General features: G+C 38.4%; 1 protein-coding gene across 1 annotated transcript in view; it reads right to left on the bottom strand.

Annotated features, from left to right (window-relative positions):
* Nucleotides 1-22,337, bottom strand: part of IFT57 (intraflagellar transport 57) — a 70,036-nt gene extending 47,699 nt beyond the window's left edge. The window contains exons 1-4 of the mRNA XM_040225188.1: nucleotides 21,955-22,337; nucleotides 18,702-18,864; nucleotides 17,856-17,974; nucleotides 5,482-5,572 (exon numbers count right to left, since the gene is read on the bottom strand). Coding sequence (XP_040081122.1) covers nucleotides 5,482-5,572; nucleotides 17,856-17,974; nucleotides 18,702-18,864; nucleotides 21,955-22,166 — 585 coding nt within the window. The 5' untranslated portion in view covers nucleotides 22,167-22,337. The remainder of the gene's footprint in view (nucleotides 1-5,481; nucleotides 5,573-17,855; nucleotides 17,975-18,701; nucleotides 18,865-21,954) is intronic.
* Nucleotides 22,338-22,570: the final 233 nt, after the last annotated feature.

Raw genomic sequence — 22,570 nt, 5'->3', positions numbered from 1 at the left:
ACAATGTAATCTAACCATCCCAGGTCTACAAAGAAACTCCTAGGAGTGGGGCCACTAAGCTGAGACATTAGAACTATGTTAATCTTTGAGAAGTTAGAAAGATTATAGTAAACTATGAAACAATATAAATGCAGATAATGTACAATCAAATAATGTTCACTTTTTTAGGGATGGAGGCAGTGGGGCCTAGATGTGTAGACAAAACTGATGTGTTTACATCTTAAATCCTAAGCATATATGCAGATGCACATCTCTGAGAAACAGCTCAGTCTATCCTGAGTTTGCACTAATGATGGTGTACTTAACCAGAGCAAATGACAGGTGCCAATGACTCAGTGCCGATGGGAGAAGAGACGAGTTTATAACGCTTTTATAATAACCTAATCAGTACTGTTTACACAGGTGATCAATAAGTACTTGTTGAACTGTGGTCGATTGAACACTATTAGGCAAAAAGCTTTAAGAGTAGGTACTAGAAAAAGAATTTAAGTTATTAAAAATTATTAAGAAAGCATTCAAAATGAATTTGAATATAAACAGACTCAAAAAACTAGCTTTAAATGGAGGATTTTAATCTCAGTAATTTAAAAGGTACTCAATTTCCTGTCATTTCTTTGTCTACTATGTGTCTTCATTCTCTTACTGCCAATTACTAAGGATATGATTATATACTGTGAGGACATTCTGTGAGAATATTCTGTGTCGTGATCCCAATCCTCGCTTCTTCCCTCTAGGCCGCCCTCCCTCCCTCCTTCCCCTATCTCTCTCTCTCACTTTCCAGTTATCAATGTGTCCTAACTTGATTTGACCAGTCAAAAACGGAAGCTTTTGAGTTTCTTGTTGATCACAGAAGAACTTTACTTTGTCAGAAACGATCTTTGCCATCTGTGAGCTATCCCACAAACTCTGGCAACAAAACAAAGTAATATACCACCATCCAGAGGCTTTTGGCACTGATCCAGCTCTCCTTACTAAGAAGAATGAGAAAGGTAAAAGGCCTCCTTAGAATAATATAATAACGAGGAAGAAGGAAAAGGAAAAAATTCAAGAGACATGATGTAAGGGAACTAAGAGCCTCAGACACAACTCTTTGAGGAAGGCTTCAGCTTGGTCTTATGACAGCAGAAGGTCTTTACTTCACAGTTGGCAAGAAATGTGTGAAGAGGATGCTTTCTAGTTTGTTTCTCTAATTTATACAAACAGCAATGCTGCTTTGAACATTAAATGGTCCTCAGAAAAAGAAAAAAAAAACCCTATTTTCTAAAAGTTACAAGCAATACGCTGACAGATGATTTTTTGTCAAATATTTAATGAACAGCTACTATGCACCAGGCATTGCATAATAAACTGGAGACAAAAAATGTGCAAAATTGGTTTATGCCCTCATGGAGTTTTCCTTCTGATTAGTTGGTTTTTGTCCTTTTTTCCCCTGACTAGCTGTTTTGAGTTATACATCTTTGAAGCTAAATACTGATGCATTAGGACCAGGTATCTGTAGATAAACGATTTACTACTAATAATAAACAGTAACTAAGAAACAAGATGAGGAAATATCTGAATAAAATAAGTGAGATTAACAACAGGGACTATATGAGGACTTAAAATTTTCTAAGCCTGAATGGAAAGATTTATTACACAAAGAATAAAGTCTAAAACTCCCTAAAATGACCTAAATGATCTGGACCTGGTCTTTCTTCCCAGTTAACCCTGGAGACGGGAATGGCAACCCACTCTAGTATTCTTGCCTGGAGAAGTCCATGGGCAGAGGAGCCTGGCAGGCTATATAGTCCATGGGGGTCCCAAAGAGCCATACAAGACTGGGCAACTAACATGCACAATCTGAAGGCACTCTCCTCCTCATTCAGGAGAGCCGGCCGCAATGGTTTTCTCTCAGTTCCTTGATCATGGTAAGCGTCCTCCTTCCTCTGAGTTTTTGTACATGCAGCTCCACCAGGGTCTTGCCCAGTGCTTACTACATAACAGGTGCTCAATAAACACATGAATGACTACATTTTTACCTTAACTTTAAAAATTTATCACGTTAAGAAAGATATCTTTTAAACTGATTGGTTTTACAATGGTCTTTTTCTTTCTATAGACAGTAGTCATCTTTTAAAAAAAATCAATTTATTTATTTTAATTGGAGGCTAATTACTATACAACACTTGGTGGGTTTTGCCATACACTGACATGAATCAGCCATGGGTGTACATGTGTCCCCCAACCTGGGCCCCCCCCCCCCCGCCACCTCCCTCCCCATCCCATCCCTCTGGGTTGTCCCTGTGCACCAGCTTTGAGTGCCTTGTTTTACGCATTGAACCTGGACTGGTCATCTGTTTCACACATGGTAATATACATGTTTCAATGCTATTCTCTCAAATCATCCCACCCTTGTCTTCTCCCATTGAGTCAAAAAGTCTTTTCTTTATATCTGTGTCTCTTTTGCTGTCTCGCATATAGGGTCATTGTTACCATCTTTCTAAATTCCATATATATGCATTAAGAAACTGTATCAGTGTTTTTCTTTCTGACTTACTTCACTTTGTATAATAGGCTCCAGTTTCATCCACCTCGTTAGAACTGATTCAAATGCATTCTTTCTAATAGCTGAGTAATATTCCATTGTGTTTATGTACACAACTTTCTTATCCATTTGTCTACTGATGGACATCTATGTTGCCTCCATGTCCTATTTGTATGGAAATACAAAAAACCTCAAGTAGCCTAAGCAATCTTGAGAAAGAAGAATGGGACTGGAGGAATCAACCTGCCTGACTTCAGGCTATACTACAAAGCTACAGTCATCAAGACGGTATGGTACTGGCACAAAGACAGAAATATAGACAAATGGAACAAAATGGAAAGCCCAGAGATGGATCCACACACCTAAGGACGCCTTATATTTGACAGAGGAGGCAAGAATATACAATGGAGAAAAGTCAATCTCTTTAACAAGTGGTGCTGGGAAAACTGGTCAACCACCTGTAAAAGAATGAAACTAGAACACTTTCTAACACCATATACAAAAATAAACTCAAAATGGATTAAAGATCTAAATGTAAGACCAGAAACTATAAAACTCCTAGAAGAGAACATAGGCAAAACACTCTCTGACATGAATCACAGCAGGATCCTCTATGACCCACCTCCCAAAGTAATGAAAATAAAAGCAAAAATAAACAAATGGGACCTAATTAAACTTAAAAGCTTTTGCGCAATGAAGGAAACTATAAGCAAGGTGAAAAGACAGCCTTCAGAATGGGAGAAAATAATAGCAAACGAGGCAACTGAAAAAGAATTAATCTCAAAAATATACAAGCAGCTCATGCAGCTCAGTATCAGAAAAATAAGCGACCCAATCAAAAAATGGGCCAAACAACTAAAAAGACATTTCTCCAAAGAAGATATACAGATGGCTAACAAACACATGAAAAGATCCTCAACATTACTCATTATCAGAGAAATGCAAATCAAAACCACAATTAGGTACCATCTCATGCCAGTCAGAATGGCTGCTATCCAAAAGTCTACAAACAATAAATGCTGGAGAGCGTATGGAGAAAAGGGAACCCTCTTACATTATTGGTGGGAAATCAAACTAGTACAGCCACTATGGAGAAAAGTGTGGAGATTCCTTAAAAAACTGGAAATAGAACTGCCGTATGACCCAGAAATCCCACTGCTGGGCAAACACACTGAGGAAACCAGAACTGAAAGAGACACGTGTACCCCAATGTTCACTGCTGTTTACAACAGCAGTCATCTTTTTTACACATATGGTTTAAAATATTTATACTACTGATAAAATACATTAAAAACTTTAAAGATAGAAAGCATAGAAGGGAAAATAATCATCCATAATCCTTCTACCCACATATAACTAATATTAATATATTGGTGTTAACTGTTTTTCTGTGTATTTTACATAGTTGAGCTTGTGCATATAGTATGTTATCATCAAATGTAACTAACATTTTTTTGTAAACATTTCTTTTAATGGCTGTGTGACATTCTACCATATGGATATGTCTAATTTATTTAATAGTTATTTTCAGCATTCACTATAAAATAATGCAGTAATTAATATCTTTGCAGCCTATCAGTTCAGTTCAGTTCAGTCGCTCAGTTGTGTCCGACTCTTTGTGACCCCATGAATCGCAGCACGCCAGGCCTCCCTGTCCATCACCAACTCCTGGAGTTCACTCAGACTCACGTCCATCGAGTCAGTGATGCCATCCAGCCCTCTCATCCTCTGTCGTCCCCTTCTCCTCCTGCTCCCAATCCCTCCCAGCATCAGAGTCTTTTCCAATGAGTCAACTCTTCACATGAGGTGGCCAAAGTACTGGAGTTTCAGCTTTAGCATCATTCCTTCCAAAGAAATCCCAGGGCTGATCTCCTTCAGAATGGACTGGTTGGATTTCCTTGCAGTCCAAGGGACTCTCAAGAGTCTTCTCCAACACCACAGTTCAAAAGCATCAATTCTTTGGCGCTCAGCCTTCTTCACAGTCCAACTCTCACACCCATACGTGACCACTGGAAAAACCATAGCCTTGACTAGACGGACCTTTGTTGGCAAAGTAATGTCTCTGCTTTTGAATATACTATCTAGGTTGGTCATAACTTTTCTTCCAAGGAGTAAGCGTCTTTTAATTTCATGGTTGCAGTCACCATCTGCAGTGATTTTGGAGCCCATAGTAGCATAATAAATTACTGTTAAGTTAAATACAGAATGTATGTATCATCTATTGATTTTTTAAAAATCACCTGAAAAATGTAATTGGTCTATGACAGTAAAATATACTGCAACATTTTCCTTCTCCACCATTTTCATTTTAAATCATATATACACTTTCTAAAATACTAGTGTCAACTCATCTCTGATTCTGAGGAAGAACTCTTCTCTACCATTCTCCTAGTCCAGTCTGTTATAAAGACATGATCATTTAATTTCACACTATAGATAGAATTTTAAGAATGAGGATATGCCCAGAGGTGGCCAAACAACTTAAATAATGTTAATATTTATAAGTATTTTTTAATGTTCCTGCAGGGTAGGGTAGTAATCATCTTAATTTCAGAAGCATAAAGGAGTTACTGAGAAATGAATGGTATTCTTATGAAGCAGACTGTGTTAATTCAAAAGTCTATTGCTGTCTTCTAAATTCTCTATTATTTATGGTCTATTTAAGATCATGAATGGTTAACAAACTGTTTACCTATATAACTAGTGGTCGACTATTTTCTGTCTATATTCGAAGAACCTCTGCTAAATTCACACCATAATCAGTGAACATGAGAATTAATTTAATCAAAGGTTTAAATTACTGGTATTTGGCACTATATTCAAAAGCTGGTTTTGTTTTTTAAATCTACAAACAATGAAATAAACTATATTCCAGAAAATGGAAGTCTAGGGGAATTAAGAGAAGGGAAATGAATCCAAAGGTGAAAATGAACAAAAAAGTTCAGCAACACACATACCACAAATTCTTCATCCACTTTATTCAATGTTAATTCTGCATCATCTTCTGCAACAGTTTCTTCATCTAATTCTTCCACTGGGTATGCTGGTCTAAAATAATAAAGCTTTACATGAGATGAGAGGGAAAAACAAAACATTTCAGCAGGGCAAAAAGGTACAATGTGAGTATTAAGGATCCTCCCCACTCTACGCCAGTTCTGGTTCTTTTTCACCTGCCCCTCTTCCCATAATCAGTTAAATGTTTCATGTATCCTTCCTGAAACTCTCTATGTAAAGAAGCAAAAATGTTTATTTCTAAACTTGAAGATTTAAGTAGTACATGAATGAGAAGGTACGGTGCATACTATTAGCTAACCAACTTTTTTCACTTACTAACATATCATATTTAAGTACATACACAGTTGACCCTTGAACACAATAGGTTTGAACTGTGTGGGTCTATTTAACACAGAGATTTTTTTTTTAATCTATAGTAAATACTAACTATTACATGATTCTTGGTAGGTTGAATCTATAGATGTGGAACTGTGGATACGGAGGAACAGCTTATAAGGAAGCCCTACCCACTCCAGGATTCTTCAAAAATCCAAAGGACAGAGAAGACTGGTGGGCTACAGTCCATGGGGTCACAAAGACACGACTTGAGTGCCTGAGTACAAGCACAAGCACACTAAGTTACATGTGGATTTTCCAGATCCTTAACCCCTGCACTGTTAAAAGGTCAATTGTGCGTCTCTCTCTCTCTCCCTCCTCATCCCTCTCTCTTGCCCTCATGCTAGCTCTCTCTCTCAACATACCTGCACTGTTTTCGATCAAACAGCAGTACAGTAGCAATATAACTAGCAACCCATGGATGAACATTAAGATTATTTTTCATTTCCTTACTAGACAATACTGCAAAGATCATTCTTATACATCAAGTATAAATGCTGGGCCAACAACTATGTCTATTTTGTTGTTTTGTTCAATATTACTAAAAACAACTTACAAAATGTCACCCTAATTTAAACTCCCAACAGCAGTGATGCCTTTTCCATACATTTGCCAATATGGTAAATAAGATTCAATTTTTGTCTATCATCTAAGGGAAAAAAATCCCTAATAGCATTTCTTTCACATGAGAGTGGTTGAATGCCTTCTCATGTTTTAACTGGTTATGTGTTTTTCAGTGAAATGCCTATCAATGCCCTCTGCTTTTGTGTATATTAAGAAAATTAATACTCTGCCTAACCCTGTTAGGCATTTCCCTTGTAGCTCAGTCGGTAAAGAATCTCCCTGCAGTGTAGAAGACCTGGGTTCGACCCCTGGGTTCGGAAGGTCCCCTGGAGAAGGAAATGGCAACTCGCTTCAGTATCCTTGCCTGGAAAATCTCATGGACAGAGAAGCCTGGTGGGCTATAGTCCATGGGGTTGCAAAGAGTTGGGCACGACTGAGTGACTAACACTTACCCTGTTAAGATATTTTTCTTAGCTTATTACCTAAATATTAGCTATTCAGGACTGTTATAATTATTATTACATAGACTTCGCAACGTTTTCTTGCATGAATCCTACTTTTCACATCATATATCTAACATCCCTTCATGGACCACAGTCTTGCTGTGACAAAGGGGCTTGCATAACTCAAAGAAGCTATGAATTATGCCCTGCAGGGCCACCCAAGATGGACAGGTCATAATGGAGAGTTCTGAGAAGATGTGGTCCACTGGAGGAGGAAATGACAAACCACTCCAGTATTCTTGCCTTGAGACCCCATGAACGGTGTGAAAAGGCAAAAAGATAGGACACTGAAAGATGAAGCCTCCAGGTGAGAAGGTATCCATTATGCTACTGGGGAAGAAAGGAAGGCAATTACTATTAGCTCCAAAAAGAGGGAAGTGGCTGGGCCAAAGCAAAAATGATGTTAACTGTGGATATGTCTGGTGGTAAAAGTAAAGTCTGATGCTGTAAAGAACAATATTGACAGGAACCTGGAATGTTAGTGTCATGAATCATGGTAAATTGGTCACGGTCAACTTACCGTCTTGTGTGGTCAGGTAGGAGACGGCAAGATTGAACATCTACATCTCAGGAATCAGTAGACTAAAATGGATAGGAATAAGTGACTTTAATACAGAGGATCATTATATCTACCATTGCGGGCAATAATTCCTTAGAAGAAATGGAGTAGCCTTTATAGTCAACAAGAGTTCGAAATGCAACACTTGGGTACAAACTCAAAAACAACAGAATGTTATAAATCTGTTTTCAAGGCAAGTCATTCAACATTACAGTAATCCAAGTCTATGCCCCAACCACTGATGCTAAAGAAGTTGACCTGCTCTATGAAGACCTACAACACCTTCTGGAACACCAAAAAAGTTATCTTATTCATCATAGGGGATTGGAATGCAAAGTAGGAAGTCAAGACATACCCAGAATAATAGGCAAGCATGGCGTTGGAGTTCAAAATGAAGCAGAACAAAGGCTAACAGAGTTTTGCCAAGAAAATATGCTGGTTATAGCAAACACCCTTTTCCAACAATATAAGAGAGGACTCTGGCTGTACTCTGCAGCCAAAGATGGAGGAGCTCTATACAGTCAGTAAAAACAAGACCTGGAGCTGACTGTGGCTCAGATCATGAGCTCCTTACTGCAAAAGTCAGACTTAAATAGAAGAAGTAGGGAAAATCACTAGGCTGTTCAGGTATGACCTAAATCAAATCCCTTGTTTGTACAGCAGAGGTGATAAATAGATTCAAGGGATTAGATCTGATATACAGAGTGCCTGAAGAACTATGGATGGAAATTTGTGACACTGTGAGGGAGGCAGTGACCAAAACCACCCCGAAGAAAAAGAAAAGAAAAAAAGCAAAGTGGTTGAGGAGGCTTTACAAATAGCTGAGGAAAGAAGAGATGTGAAAGCAAGGAAGAAAGGGAAAGATATACCCAACAGAGTATATCTTTGAACACAGAGTTCCAGAGAGTATCAGGGAGAAATATGAAGTCCTTCTTAAGTAAACAGTGAAAAGAAAGAGGGGAAAACAATAGAATGGGTAAGACTAGAGATCTCTTCAAGAAAACTGGAGATATCAAGAAAACAAATCATACAAGGATGAAGCAATACAGGACAGAAAAGGTAAGGACCTAACAAAAACAGAAGATACTAAGAGATGGTAAAAATACACAGAAGAACTATACAAAAAGGTCTTAATGATCCAGGTAACCATGGATGGTGTGGTTACTCACCTAGAGCCACAAATCCTGAGTGTGAAGTCAAGTGAATCTTAGAAAGCGTTACTATTAACAAAGCTGGTGGAGGTGATAGAATGCCTATTAGCTACTTAAAATCCTAAAACATGATGCTGTTAAAGTGCTGCACTCCACACGTCAAATTGGAAAACTCAGCAATGGGCACAGGACAAGAAAAGGTCAGTTTTCATTCCAATCCCTAAGAAGGGCAATGCCATACAACTACTGTAAAACTATGCTCATTTTACATGTATGTGATCAAACTACCATACAACTGCACTCATTTCACATGCTACAAAGATAATGCTCAAAATATTTCAACCTAGGCTTTAGCAATATGTGAATCAAAAAATTACAGACGAATACGCTAGATTTCAAAAGAGGCAGAGGAATGAGAGATCAAATCGCCAACATTTGCTGGATAGTGAAGAATGGAGAAAGCAAAGGAGTTCCAGAAAAATATCTGCTTCTGATTATTTAACTTATATGCAGAGTTTGGTTCAGTTCAGTCACTCAGTAGTGTCTGACTCTTTGTGACCCCATGGACTGCAGCAGGCCAAGCTTCCCTGTCCATCACCAACTCTTGGAGCTTGCTCAAACTCCTGTCCACTGAGTCGGTGATGTCATTCAACCATCTCATCCTCTGTTGGCCTCTTCTTCTCCCACCTTCAATCCTTCCCAGCATCAGGGTCTTTCTAATGAGTAAGTTCTTCGCATCTGGTGGCCAAAGTATCGGAGCTTCGGCTTCAGCATCAGTCCTCCCAGTGAACGCTCAGGACTGATCTCCTTTAGGTTGGACTGGTTGGATCTCCTTGCAGTCCAAGGGACTCTCAAGAGTCTTCTCTAACACCACAGTTCAAAAGCATCAATTCTTAGGCACTCAGCTTTCTTTATATTCCAACCCTCACATCCATACTTGCCTACTGGAAAAACCATACCTTTGACTATGACTAGATGGGCCTTTGTCGGCAAAGTAATGTCTCTGCTTTCTAATATGCTGACTAGGTTGGTCATAGCTTTTCTTCCAAGGAGCAAGTGTCTTTCAATTGCATGGCTGCAGTCACCATTTGCAGTGATTTTGGAGCCCCCCAAAATAAAGTCTCTCACTGTTTCCGTTGCTTCCCCGTCTATCTGCCATGAAGTGGCAGGACCAGAGGCCATGATGTTAGTTTCCTGAATGTTGAGTTTTAAGCCAACTTTTTCACTTTCCTCTTTCACTTTCATCACTTTTCCCTTTAGTTCTTCTTCACTTTCTGCCATAAGGGTGGTGTCATCTGTTTATCTGAGGTGATTGATATTTCTCCCAGGAACCTTGATTCCAGCTTGTGCTTCATCCAGCCCAGCATTTCACATGATGTACTCTGCATGTAAGTTAAATAAGCAAGATGACAATATACAGCCTTGATGTACTTCTTTCCCAATTTGGAACCAGTCTGTTATTCCATGTCCAGTTCTCACTGTTGCTTCTTGACCTGCATACAGGTTTCTCAAGAGGCAGGTAAGGTGGTCTGATAAGGTAAGATATCCCATCTCTTTAAGAATTTTCCAGTTTGTTGTGATCCACACAGTCAAAGGCTTTGGCGGTGTCAATAAAGCAGAAATAGATGTTTTTCTGGAACTCTCTTGCTTTTTTGATGATCCAACACATGTTGGCAATTTGATCTCTGGTTCCTCTGCCTTTTCTAAATCCAACTTGAACATCTGGAAGTTCTCGATTCACGTACCCTTGAAGCCTGGCTTGGAGGATTTTGAGCATTACTTTGCTAGCATGTGAGATGAGTGCAATTGTGCGGTAGTTTGAGCATTCTTTGGCTTTGCCTTTCTTTGGGATTGGGATGAAAACTGACCTTTTCCAGTCCTGTGGGCACTGCTGAGTTTTCCAAATTTGTTGGCATATTGGGTGCAGCACTTTCACAGCATCATCTTTCAGGATTTGAAATAGTTCAACTGGAATTCCATCACCTCCACTAGCTTTGTTAGTAGTGATACTTCCTAAGGTACACTTGACTTCACATTCCAGGATGTCTGGCTCCAAGTGAGTGATAATGCCATCGTGCTTATCTGAGTCATCAAGATCTTTTTTGTATAGTTCTATGTATTCTTGCCACTTCTTCTTAATAGCTTCTGCTTCTGTTAGGTCCATACCATTTCTGTTCTTTATTGTGCCCATCTTTGCATGAAATATTCCCTTGGTATCTTGAAGAGATCTTTTTTCTTGAAGAGATCTCTAGTCTTTACTATTCTATTGTTTTCCTCTATTTCTGTGCACTGATCACTGAAGAAGGCTTCCTTATCTCTCCTTGCTATTCTTTGGAACTCTGCTTTCAGACAGGTATATCTTCCCTTTTCTCCTTTGCCTTTAGCTTCTCTCCTTTTCTGAGCTATTCGTAAGGCCTCTTCAGACAACCATTTTGCCTTTTTGCGTTTCTTTTTCTTGGGGATGGTCTTGATCACTGCCTCCTATACAATGTCATGAACCTCCATCCATAGTTTTTCAGGCACTCTATCAGATCTAATCCCTTGAATCTATTTGTCACTTTCACCGTATAATTATAAGGGATTTGACTTAGGTCAAATGTGAATGTCTAGTGGTTTTCCCTACTTTCTTCAATTTAAGTCTGAATTTGGCAATAAGGAACTCATGATCTGAGCCACAGTCAGCTCCCGGTCTTGTTTTGCTGACTGTACAGAGCTTCTCCATATTTGGCTACAAAGAATATAATCAATCTGATTTGGTATCAACCACCTGGTGACATCCATGTGTAGAGTCATCTCTTGTGCTGGAAAGTAAGTATTGAACAGTTATTTCTCCACCAAGATCACTGACACATAGGGTACTGGATCAAGATGCCAGAGTAACAGGATGTGCAGTTATCTCATCCTGCGAGGGCACCAAAATCAGAACTAGCTCTTAAACTACCATCAACAGAACGCTGGAACCCACCATAAAAAGACACCCCACGTCCAAAGAGAAAGGAGAAGCCACAACAAGATGGTAGGAGGGGTGTAATAATGATAAAATAAGATCCTATAACTGCTGGGTGGGTAACGCACAAAAGTTCTGAGCCCCAAGGCAGGCTTCCCAGCCTGGGGACCCAGCAAAGGGATTAGGAATCCCCAGGCAATCTGACTTTGAGGACCAGCACAATTTGATTATAGGACTATTACAGGAGCGGGTAAAATAGAGACTCTACTGTTGGAAAATAGAAACAAAACCCTATGCAGACCAGGACCTAGGGGAAAGGAGTAGTAACCCCATGGAGACTGAAATAGACGTATCTGCTAGTGTTGGAGTGTTTTCTTTGGAGGCGTATGTCATCAGTGGCTCACTGTGGGGACAGGGGGCCTGGCAGCAGCAGTCATGGGAGGTGCCCCTTGGGTCAGTCTTCTTGGAGATCTCCATCAACCCTAACATAGAGCCTACAGACTCCAGGCCTACAGAGAGGGAATGCAGCCCTACCCATCAGCAGACAATCAGATCAAAGTTCTACTGAGCTGGGCCCTGTCCACCAGAGCAAGACCCAGTTTTTCCCACTGCCAGTCCCTCCCATCAGGAAGCTCACACAAGTCTCTTAGCCTCATCCACCAGAGAGCAAACAGAAGAAGCAAGAAGAACTATAATCCTGCATCTACCAGGATGAAAACCACATAACAGAAAGTTAATCAAAATGGAAAGGCAGAGGGTTATGTCCCAGAAGAAGGGACAAGATAAAACCCCAGAAAAACAACTAAATGAAGTAGAGATACGCAACTTTCCACAAAATGAATTCAGAGTAATGATAGAGATGATCTAGGAAGATCTCAGAAAAAGAATGAAGGAAGATGCAAGAAATGTTTATCAAAGCCCTAGAAGAACTAAAGAACAAATGAACAGAGATGAACAATACACTAGAAAGGATCAACAGCAGAATAACTGAGGCAGGAGAATGGATAAGTGACCTGGAAGAAAGAATGGTGGAAATTACTTCCATAAAACAGAATATAGAAAAAAGAATAAAAATAAATGAAGACAGCCTAAGAGACTTCTGGGACAACATTAAATGCACCAATATTCACATAATAGGGGTCCCAGAAGGAGAAGAGATAGAGAGAAGACTCAAGGAAATATTTGAAGAGATAATAGCTGAAAACTTCCCTAACATAGGAAAGGAAACAGTCAAACAAGTCCAGGAAGCAAGCACAGAAAGTCTCAGGCACAATAAACCCAAGGAGGAACACACCAAGACACACAGTAATCAAAAAGACAAAAAATTAAAGACAAAGATAAAATATTAAAAGCAACAAGGGAAAAGCGACAAATTACTTACAAGCAAACTCCCATAAGGTTATCAGCTGATTTCTAAACAGAAACTCTACAAGACAGAAAGGAGTGGCATATTTTTTTTGGCATATATATTTAAAGTGCTAAAACAGAAGAGAACCTACAACCAAGAATACTCTACCCAGCAAGATTCTCATTCAGATTTGATGGAGAACTCAAAAGCTTTACAGACAAGCAAAAGTGAAGAGAATTCAGCACCATCAATCTAGCTTTATTTACAGCAACTGCTAAAGGAACTTCTCTAGGAAAGAAACACACGAGAAGGAAAAGATCTATAAAAAATAAACCCAAAACAATCATTATCTTAAATTATCTTAAATGCAAATGGATTAAATACCAAAATATATAGACTGGCTGGTGGATGAAAACATGGGCATGTATGCACTTCCACTTACCTCATCAGTCTACTTAACCCTCTAGATTGTATGTAATTATTATATATTGTTAGGTTAATCATGTTTCCATTATGGCTTGCAATTGTAATTATCTTTTATTTTTTGTCTGGTTACTGATTATGAAAACTGATAAAAGTCATTCTACTATTGTGATTGTGATTATTTAACTATTATCCCTTTTAATACCACTGCATCATGATTGGTCAACAGAAAATAACAGAATTCTATATCACTAAAACTATCATTTAATAGGAAAACCTGTAATCACTTTTTAAAATCCAGATGCCCATTAGAATTATCTTGGAATTTTCTGAAAAAAAAAAAAAAAAAAAAATAGAAATGCCCAGCTATTGTTTTTTCTCCAAAGTTCCAGATGTGATTCTAATGAGCAGTCATGTTTAAAAACAACTGGACTATATAATGATCTTAAAAAAAAAAAAAAAAGAAATGCATGCAATTGGAGCTGAAGTCTGAGTAAAGCAGCCTAGTGGTCCTCCCACACCTGCTGATGTGATTGCTCAGGGGAAGGATAATACTGTATTAGTGATGATCCCCAGACAAGAAAAATGTGCCACTTAAACCACTGTTAATCTCATGAATAGGTTATTCTTGGAAGCTTGACTGTACTGTGGGTTGTCATTCACGCCTCAACCTTCAAGGATATGCTTCGATTAAAAGAAAATATGAAGAAAGCTATAGGATAATCTTCAGCTGGAGAAACCTGAGCTGGACCTGAACTCAGGATAACTTCACTTGTTCAGCAAACAAGGCCTGTGCTTTCTTAATTTTGCCTTTCCATGGACAAAATTTATCTGTCTGCTAGATCACACCCCATTGATAAAGATATAGCTCAAGCCTTGAACACAAAGATTATATGCCAATGTCATGTGTTACTTTAACAGTTGTACCTACTTACTGATAGATTGTGACAAGGCTAATGATAGACTGATGTGGAACAACTTCTTGCATTTGGGTAACGCTGCATACTGGAAAACTCCATCAACTATTGTGAATGGACTGTTTCCCCTAAAACCTACAGTATGTTTTTTGAAATCACTCCTCAACTAGTAAGTATTATAACTGATGATGTAAACATTAGCTCCAGGTATCACTTAGGAATCCCTTTCTCTGGATGCTTAATACATGTTGATCTTTTATATTGGAAGAGGACCATCTATTATTATTTCACCCCCCTACCATGAAAATTCAGGTGTTATCGACTTCAATGTTATTTCCTACTTTGTCTGTTCCTAATATTAGCTTTTCCTTAGAACCCCTACATAAGATTTTGCAAGGAAGCAAAGTATTAAAAGATTTCATATGCTGTGGTTAGTCACTCAGTAGTGTCTGACTTTTTGTGACCCCATGGAATATAGCCCACCAGGCTCCTTTGTCCATGGGGATTCTCCAGGCTGCCATGCCCTCCTCTAGGGGATCTTTGCAACCCAGGGATAGAACCCAGGTCTCCTGCATTGCAGGCAGATTCTTTACCATCTGAACATGCTGCTGCTGCTAAGTCGCTTCAGTCGTGTCCAACTCTGTGCTACCCCATAGATGGCAGCCCACCAGGATCCCTGATCCCTGGGATTCTCTAGGCAAGAACACTAGAGTGGGTTGCCATTTCCTTCTCCAGTGCATCAAAGTGAAAAGTGAAAGTGAAGTCACTCAGTCGTGTCTGACTCTTAGCGACCCCATGGACTGTAGCCCTCCAGGCTCCTCCATCCATGGGATTTTCCAGGCAAGAGGACTGGAGTCGGGTGCCACTGCCATCTGAGCACAGGAAAACACAATTGTATCTTGATAGAATGTTTTACTGTTATCATAGCTGATAAGTTAATGGATATACGAGTTAATGTACAAAAACATACCTCTCATTCCTGGTGGGACTTTTTCTTTACTACATCCCCTATCACTCAGAAATGGGTTTTTTCCATTGTTTAACTCATTGTTTTTTATTTTGTTTCTTTTGACTGTTTGGGATTGTTAATTGACCTACAGAATTAACAAGATTGTTCATGTTATTTTGCCTTATTCCTATGCTCTTAAGTATAAATAATCCTGAGGCTATTATGGAAATTAAAATGGAGGAAGCTCTGGTTCAGGCTTCAGAAGCACGAGACAGCAGGTTTCTGACCTTGCTTCTGGTGTGCCTGGCCACAGAATATTCCATGGTTGTCTGCAAGCACAACTAGTCAGGCAGCACTTTAAATAAAAAAGGGAGTGGGCCTGGAATTCTTGAGCTCCTGGAGGCCTGGCCAACTGTGCCCAGGATTTAATGGAATCCTATGACTCGTAAGATAAAACAAACAGCATTGTAAAAGTGTTAACATAAAACCAAAGCTTCATTTTTGCACACAAACTGATGATTATTATTAGTTTGCACTCTGGGATTATAAGCAAAAGGCCCTGAAACTGCAATTTGAAGTCTCACTTGTGGCGTGGACATACTTTTCCCAATTGGGACTCCAGACTGCTATTATTTGGAACTTCCCAGCATGCTGCTTAAGTTCTGGATGTTGGTTGGCCTAATTTGGTGATGTATGTGCTATTACGCTTCTTTAGTGTTTCTATTTCTCTTTCCTTTTAATGACTGTATATTGAAATTAAGTTAAATAATCCTTATTAGATACTGAAATTTTTAATGCTTTAAAAAAGGATTAATGACATATATTTCTCATATTAAAAATATTCAGAAGTATTTGCATTTATTTCTGGAAACTTATAAAAATCCATACCTCAGAAAGGTTAACAAAAAACAAAAATTGACATTTAATATTAAGGAAGGAAGTACTATACACCAAATTAATCTTAAAGGATAAATTTCCTATTTTTGCTTTTACTAATTAGAATTAGATTATATCTTAAAAGCAATGTTTTCCTAGGATTTCTATGTTTCCTAGGGTTTATTTTAGCATATTTAAATATATAAAATAAGCATATACAAACATGTAACTTCTTTGTCACTTACATATCACATAGCTGATATGTAATTCTGATTTTCAATGTTTTTCTAATCTGATTTTCAATGTTCCCTCCTCCTTTCCTCTCAATGTATATACGGTCCCTATAAATTATCCAAATTATAATACGTGGCCAAGAATAAGATACACTAAGAAACAAAAGAAGTACCAAATTAAATAGTAGCTGAAATACTAATAGTTCCTGAATTTAGAATCCACTGGGCAATAAGTTTAAAAATTTCTAAAAATTATACATGTAGGATACCTCATAACTTTTCATAGAATCTAATAAGGAAGTAAGGTGGATCATACACTCATTCTCCATACTGCACTAAGTCATAATGTTTGAGTTGGAGCATATGCAATTGCCACTCTTTTTTAATTAAAAAATAGATGAATATCTGTAATTTCATATGGTTCAACTTGATGATAACCTAAATCAAGTAAGTTTTTAAAAGTATTCATTAATAGAGAGTAGATTGTTTTCCTGAGAGAATGTAATTGAATATACATTAAAATTTGTTGTTGTTATTTAGTTACTAAATTGTGCCCAACTCTTTTGCAGTCTCATGAACTGTAGCTTGCCAGGCTCCTCTATCCAAGGGATTTCCTAGGCAAGAATACTGGAGTGGGTTGCCATTTCCTTCTCTAATACATTAAAATATAGAAATAATATATATACCTTTCCAAGAAATTAGTTCTAATTCAAAATCACTGTTTGCTCGTGTTTTTACCTAAAAAATGCCTTCCACAATTTTTAACCTATCAATAATCTCAATCTCCAAAAGACAAAATTTATATATTTTCTAGTTATAACCTATACAAATTGACAGTTTCTAAATATTTTATTTCCTCATCCATGTGGTCAACATTTATTGAGTATCTATGATATACCAAATGCTATGCTAACTGCCATACAAAGATTTCATAATTTCTAGAAAGAAAGACCTGTAAACAAATGACTTTAATACCATGGGAAAGATATGGCAACAGAAATATAGACAAATCATAGGTCAGAGAAAGAAGTAATGAACAATATCTAACAGAGTGTCTTCTTCAGTATTCTTCTTGCCTCATCACTATAAACAAAGGAAAAAATCCCACTTGAAATACTTTATTAATTTCTATTTTTCCTTAAATTTGTAGGCTATCAGTTACTTCCCATGTATATACTATCTTTGTTTGTATAAATAAATATATTCAAAGAAACTTCAAAAAATATACTCAATTGACTAGGATATAGTTACAGTTACATCTTTAATAACTACATATTTGAATCGGGAAGACTATCTCCAATGACTAGATATCTCCAATTTTGTTTGTACTGACTTTTCTAATTACCTGTGGCATTTTCAGTTTAATGGTCAAGAGGAAATACTTCCTATCAGTTCAATAAAATAGCTCTGAACAGTTAGAAGAAAAAGCTATGCACATAAAATTACTATTTCCAGGTTGGTTAATTTTTACCTTTTCCAAGTGAAACCAATATATTTTAATGCTTCTTCAGCTAAACAGTCAAGAACATAGCATACATGCTCTCCATAACCCGACTTTAATTTTGAAGGAGGAAAATCTGCAGTTCTTCCCTGAAATACAAAAGATAAACTGGGTATTATTTGTTATTTATATTGCAAATGTCAAAATATTTTAAGCAAAGTACTGTTGAATAAATGTATCACTTCTCGATTCTTCAAATGATTTAAAATAACTGTAATTACACTGCTTCTCAGAAATCCATCTCTTTAGTCTTCTTTTAAAAATCCATTGGTATATAAATACAAAAAGAAAATGAAGATGCTTTATTGTCAAAAGTATCAAATTAAAAGGCAACAGTATCAAATTAAAAGGCAATAACCTCATGAAAGCAGAACAAATCACTGATGTTATTAGGGTGAAAAATCAGTAAAACCACTAGGTTGGTATCATACTGTTAAACAACTATGTGAAGGATGAAGTGATTCACTTGTCAAAAATTAATAATGTGTGTGCCAAAAATTCTTACTGCTTGTCCCCAGGAAAAGTCAGAAATGAAAAGTACCACTGCTATCATGGTCTATTAAATCAGTTTCTTTTCAAAACACAGTGTTTCAGCTTTCTAGTTTTTAATCATTTTTTAGAAGGTGAACTAAGTATACATAAATTCATCTCTGAGATATATCAACATTAATAATGAACACACACTGAACACACACACATAGACAGTTATTCACAGAGAATTCTTCTAAAAAGCTAGCATTTATGTTGCTGAATTATCAATATTAAAAATGTCCTAACTTGCAAACATGCAGAAAGAAGGGAGTTGTTTATACTTACAAATGATCGAAGCTCAGATAATATGTTAGATATTATTGCATTAGGGTCATCATATTCTTGAGGCTGCTCAAAGGGTCGTCCTGCTTTGTTAATCAACCAAGCAGCAAGGGTACAAAACATGTAGAACTGTTCCCCGGGATTGGTAGGCAGTGCAAAATAGTGTCTGTTCCAAAACAAAGGAGGAGAACAGAATATGAAATATTGCAAACAAGTCCATAGTAGCTAAACAAACAAAATCCAAAACTGCCAAAGGTTTTTTGTCCCAATGACTTTAACATCAAAAGACACTGACAATTCATTCTGAGGTTTCTAGTAACCCACCACACTCTTATATTAAAGATTTTAAGGGCAATTTCTACTGGACACAAAATATTAGTTCAAAGACTTTAACCCAGAAAATGCACTGATGAATGTAGAACTTTGAACAAAATAATTTATGTATCAGGATAATTAATAAGAGAAGATCTCTTGAAATGGTAATTTGAAATTTAAGAGACTCTTGGAGTTTAAAATAAAGATCGTAATGATTATTTATTGAGCATTTTTACTTTTTTTTAATACAGTGTCACTGTTAATCTTTACTTACTGTTTCTAACCTACCCACCATGTTAAACAGTTGTTCTCAGATTGGCTGTATACTGTATACTGTTCTCAATTGGCTGAATCACTTGAAGAGCTTGTTAAACTACTGCTACCTGACTAAACACTGCTTCTTACCTCACAAACTAAATCAAAACTTTTGGGAGTGAAGTCCAGAGTAGATATGTTTCAAAAGCTTCCTAGATAGTTCTAAGGTTCAGCCAGGATTAAGAACCACTGCCTGTGTATATCCCAGTCTAACAAACATTTGTGGACTTTAGGTTAAAGCCCTTAGCCTCTTAAAAATAGCCCTATGAGGACCAACATGACTCACACCTAAACTTATAAGGAATAAAACCTGCAAGCCACAGCATTTTTTACTTTGATCAGACTTTATTTTGCTTTTATGTGAAGCTATTACTATTGTTTATAATTAGTTATAGATACTATAACTATTTTTCATAAGAATCAGCAATCTACTCCTTCCTGATTTTTTTTCCAGTTTTTTTTTTCCTTCCCAATTTTTCCCTTGCAGGGTAAGTTTAAATGTTCTGGAAAATAATAGCTGGGAGGGAAAAAAAGGCCATGAAGTCCTTCCAAGTAGGTATATGTTCACTCACTACTAATAATTCATTTTTTTTTCCTTATTAGCTGATGACAACTCCAGGACAGAGGAATGGATACTGATAGATACAGGAGACCCAAGACAGTTCAGTTCAGTTCAGTTAGGTTCAATAGCTCAGTCGTGTCTGATCCTCTGCGACCCCATGGACTGCAGCACACCAGGCTTCCTAGTCCATCACCAACTCCTGGAGTTTACCTAAACTCATGTCCATTGAGTTGGTGATGCCATCCAACCATCTCATCTGTCAGCCCCTTCTCCTCCCACCTTCAATCTTTCCCAGCATCAGAGTATTTTCCAATGAGTCAGTTCTTCACATCAGTTAGCCAAAGTATTGGAGCTTCAACATCAGTCCTTCCAATGAACACCCAGGACTGATCTCCTTTAGGATGGACTGGCTGGATCTCCTTGCAGTCCAAGGAACTCTCAAGAGTCTTCTCCAACACCACAGTTCAAAAGCATAAATTCTTCAGTGCTCAGCTTTCTTTATAGTTCAACTCTCACATCCATACATGACTACTGGAAAAACCATAGCCTTGACTAGACAGACCTTTGTTGGCAAAGTAATGTCTCTGCTTTTTAATATGCTGTTTAGGTTAGTGGTTCTCAAACTTAAGTGGGTATCAAAATCACCTGGAAGGCTTGTTGCAAAAGCAGACTTCTACTCCTCACCCTCTAGGATTTCTGATATACTGGACTCAGGAAAGGGCCTGTAGGATTACACTTCTAGTAAGTTCCCAGGTGATGTTGATGTTGCTAATCTGTTGACCATACTTTGAGAACCTTTAGACTAGGATATCTCCATGCAAATCCATGACTCAAAGTACCCTCCTGAACTTCTGAGGAAATAACAGAGATTGTTATCAACAGAATCTTAAAGCCAATTTATTTTTGTTTGAAAAATATACTTGGAGAAAAAACACATTTTTATTAACAGAAAATTTTGACTGTTTTTGAATTACGCTATTCATTTAAGTAATAACTTCCAATCTTACAATTTATATCATGGATCAAACAACATTATTTCTTTCTCTAACTTTTCTATTATTGACTGACTTAGCAATATGGGCAGTTTACATGAAGCCAACATTATCTTCTAATGGAAGTTACTGGAAGAGAGTAAGGAATTAAATTTAAACTGTCAAGGTAAATAATTTGAAAATAATTTGAGCCTAGGTATAGTCATTTAGAGAAAGTACTACAGATTCTTAAACTAAATTGCCTCTTACACAATTAAACAAACACAAAAATTTACTACAAAAAAATAAGTATTAATGTGAAGGAAATCTCCAAAGTTTATGAGGCCTATCAATAGGCTACACTAATTTAAAGAGAAAGTGCTGGCTGTCCGTCATCCTCAGCAACTAATACCAGCCGCGGCTTCAGAATATGATGGACTTTCCCCTTAACAGAACAGAGCAGAACTTCAGGTTCTATAAAAAAGAGACAATTCCATTCTCACTTCATTTGTCTTGTTCACGTCTCAGTTTCCAAAAGTACTGTTACTGCAAAGACAGAAGTCTTTTAAAAGACAGCAATTAGTGAACAAGTTTACTAGACACTTATAAAATGCACAGGTAGGTGTTCGGTACGAAAGTTACAAGTTGTAGGGACAAATTCTCGAAAAGGAAAACAAAAACAGATCTAAATTGATTATGGCATTCATCTTTGAGGATGAGATCATGAGTGACGGCAGTACTTTTTTACACATTGTAAGTTTGCTGAGTTTTCTAAGAGGTTGTTTTATAATGTTTACAATCAGGAAAAAAAAAAATTTGCATTTTATGGAGCTGCGTGAGTGCTCTATGCAAGCTGCCTTCCAGTCCTATTTGAAGTTCCAAAACTTTACTCTCCCTACAAAAATACCAAGTCTAAACTCCGTGAGCAGTCCGGCCCTACGTCGCCAAGTTTGGGGTGAAGTGCTCTTTCCCGTGTAGGAAGACAGAGGCAAGTGCTTGGTAACCCGCGCTCGGAGTTCCCCCAAAGGCCGGAGGAAGGCTTCTCCCCAGGGCCCAGCCGGCATCCAGGCGCTCGGGGGACGAGGGCACCCACCTGGACGGGGGCTTCAGGTTGTTCTTCCGGAGGAGATCCTCCTCATAGCGGAGCAACTTCAGCTTCTCCACCAGGTCCTCCATCACCACAAACATGTGGTAGGCCGCGCCGGGCCCCCTCTCCACGACCACCTCCCCGGCTCCTTCGCCGCGGGACCGAGACACCTCATCCTCCAGACCCGACGGGGTGACCACGGCGGCGGCGGCTGCCATCACGGAACAGACCGAAAGAGTCCAGCGCGAGGTCTGACCCACAGACCTCCGCGGCCTGCGCTGGCGCAGCCAGGACCAGCGCGGCCGGTTACCCAGGCGACCCGGGCACACCAACCGGAAAACTAGACTCCGCCCCCTTCCCCCGCTCAAACGTTCTAAACTCCCTCCAACCAGGGCGGGCTTCCTTGAGGGCGTCACGTCTGGCTTCCCCCCGCCCCTTCCCCCGCCTCTGGAGAGGCGGAGGCTGAAGCAGCCCCACCCCATAGGCGTGGCGTTCTCCTAGTCACGTTGGGCCACGCCTTCTACCTCTTCATTTTAAAGAGAGAGGGTCTGCGGGCTTTTCTGTTGTGCTTTCTTGGTGGTCCTTAGGAGGCTCTAGGAGACTTGGAACGGTCATCAAGGGC

The sequence above is a fragment of the Oryx dammah genome, unplaced genomic scaffold (assembly GCF_014754425.2).
Source record: "Oryx dammah isolate SB20612 unplaced genomic scaffold, SCBI_Odam_1.1 HiC_scaffold_2, whole genome shotgun sequence".
In the NCBI taxonomy this organism is placed as follows: Eukaryota; Metazoa; Chordata; class Mammalia; order Artiodactyla; family Bovidae; genus Oryx; species Oryx dammah.
Note: the sequence above shows the minus strand (reverse complement) of the source record. Positions and strands in the feature narration are given on the sequence as shown.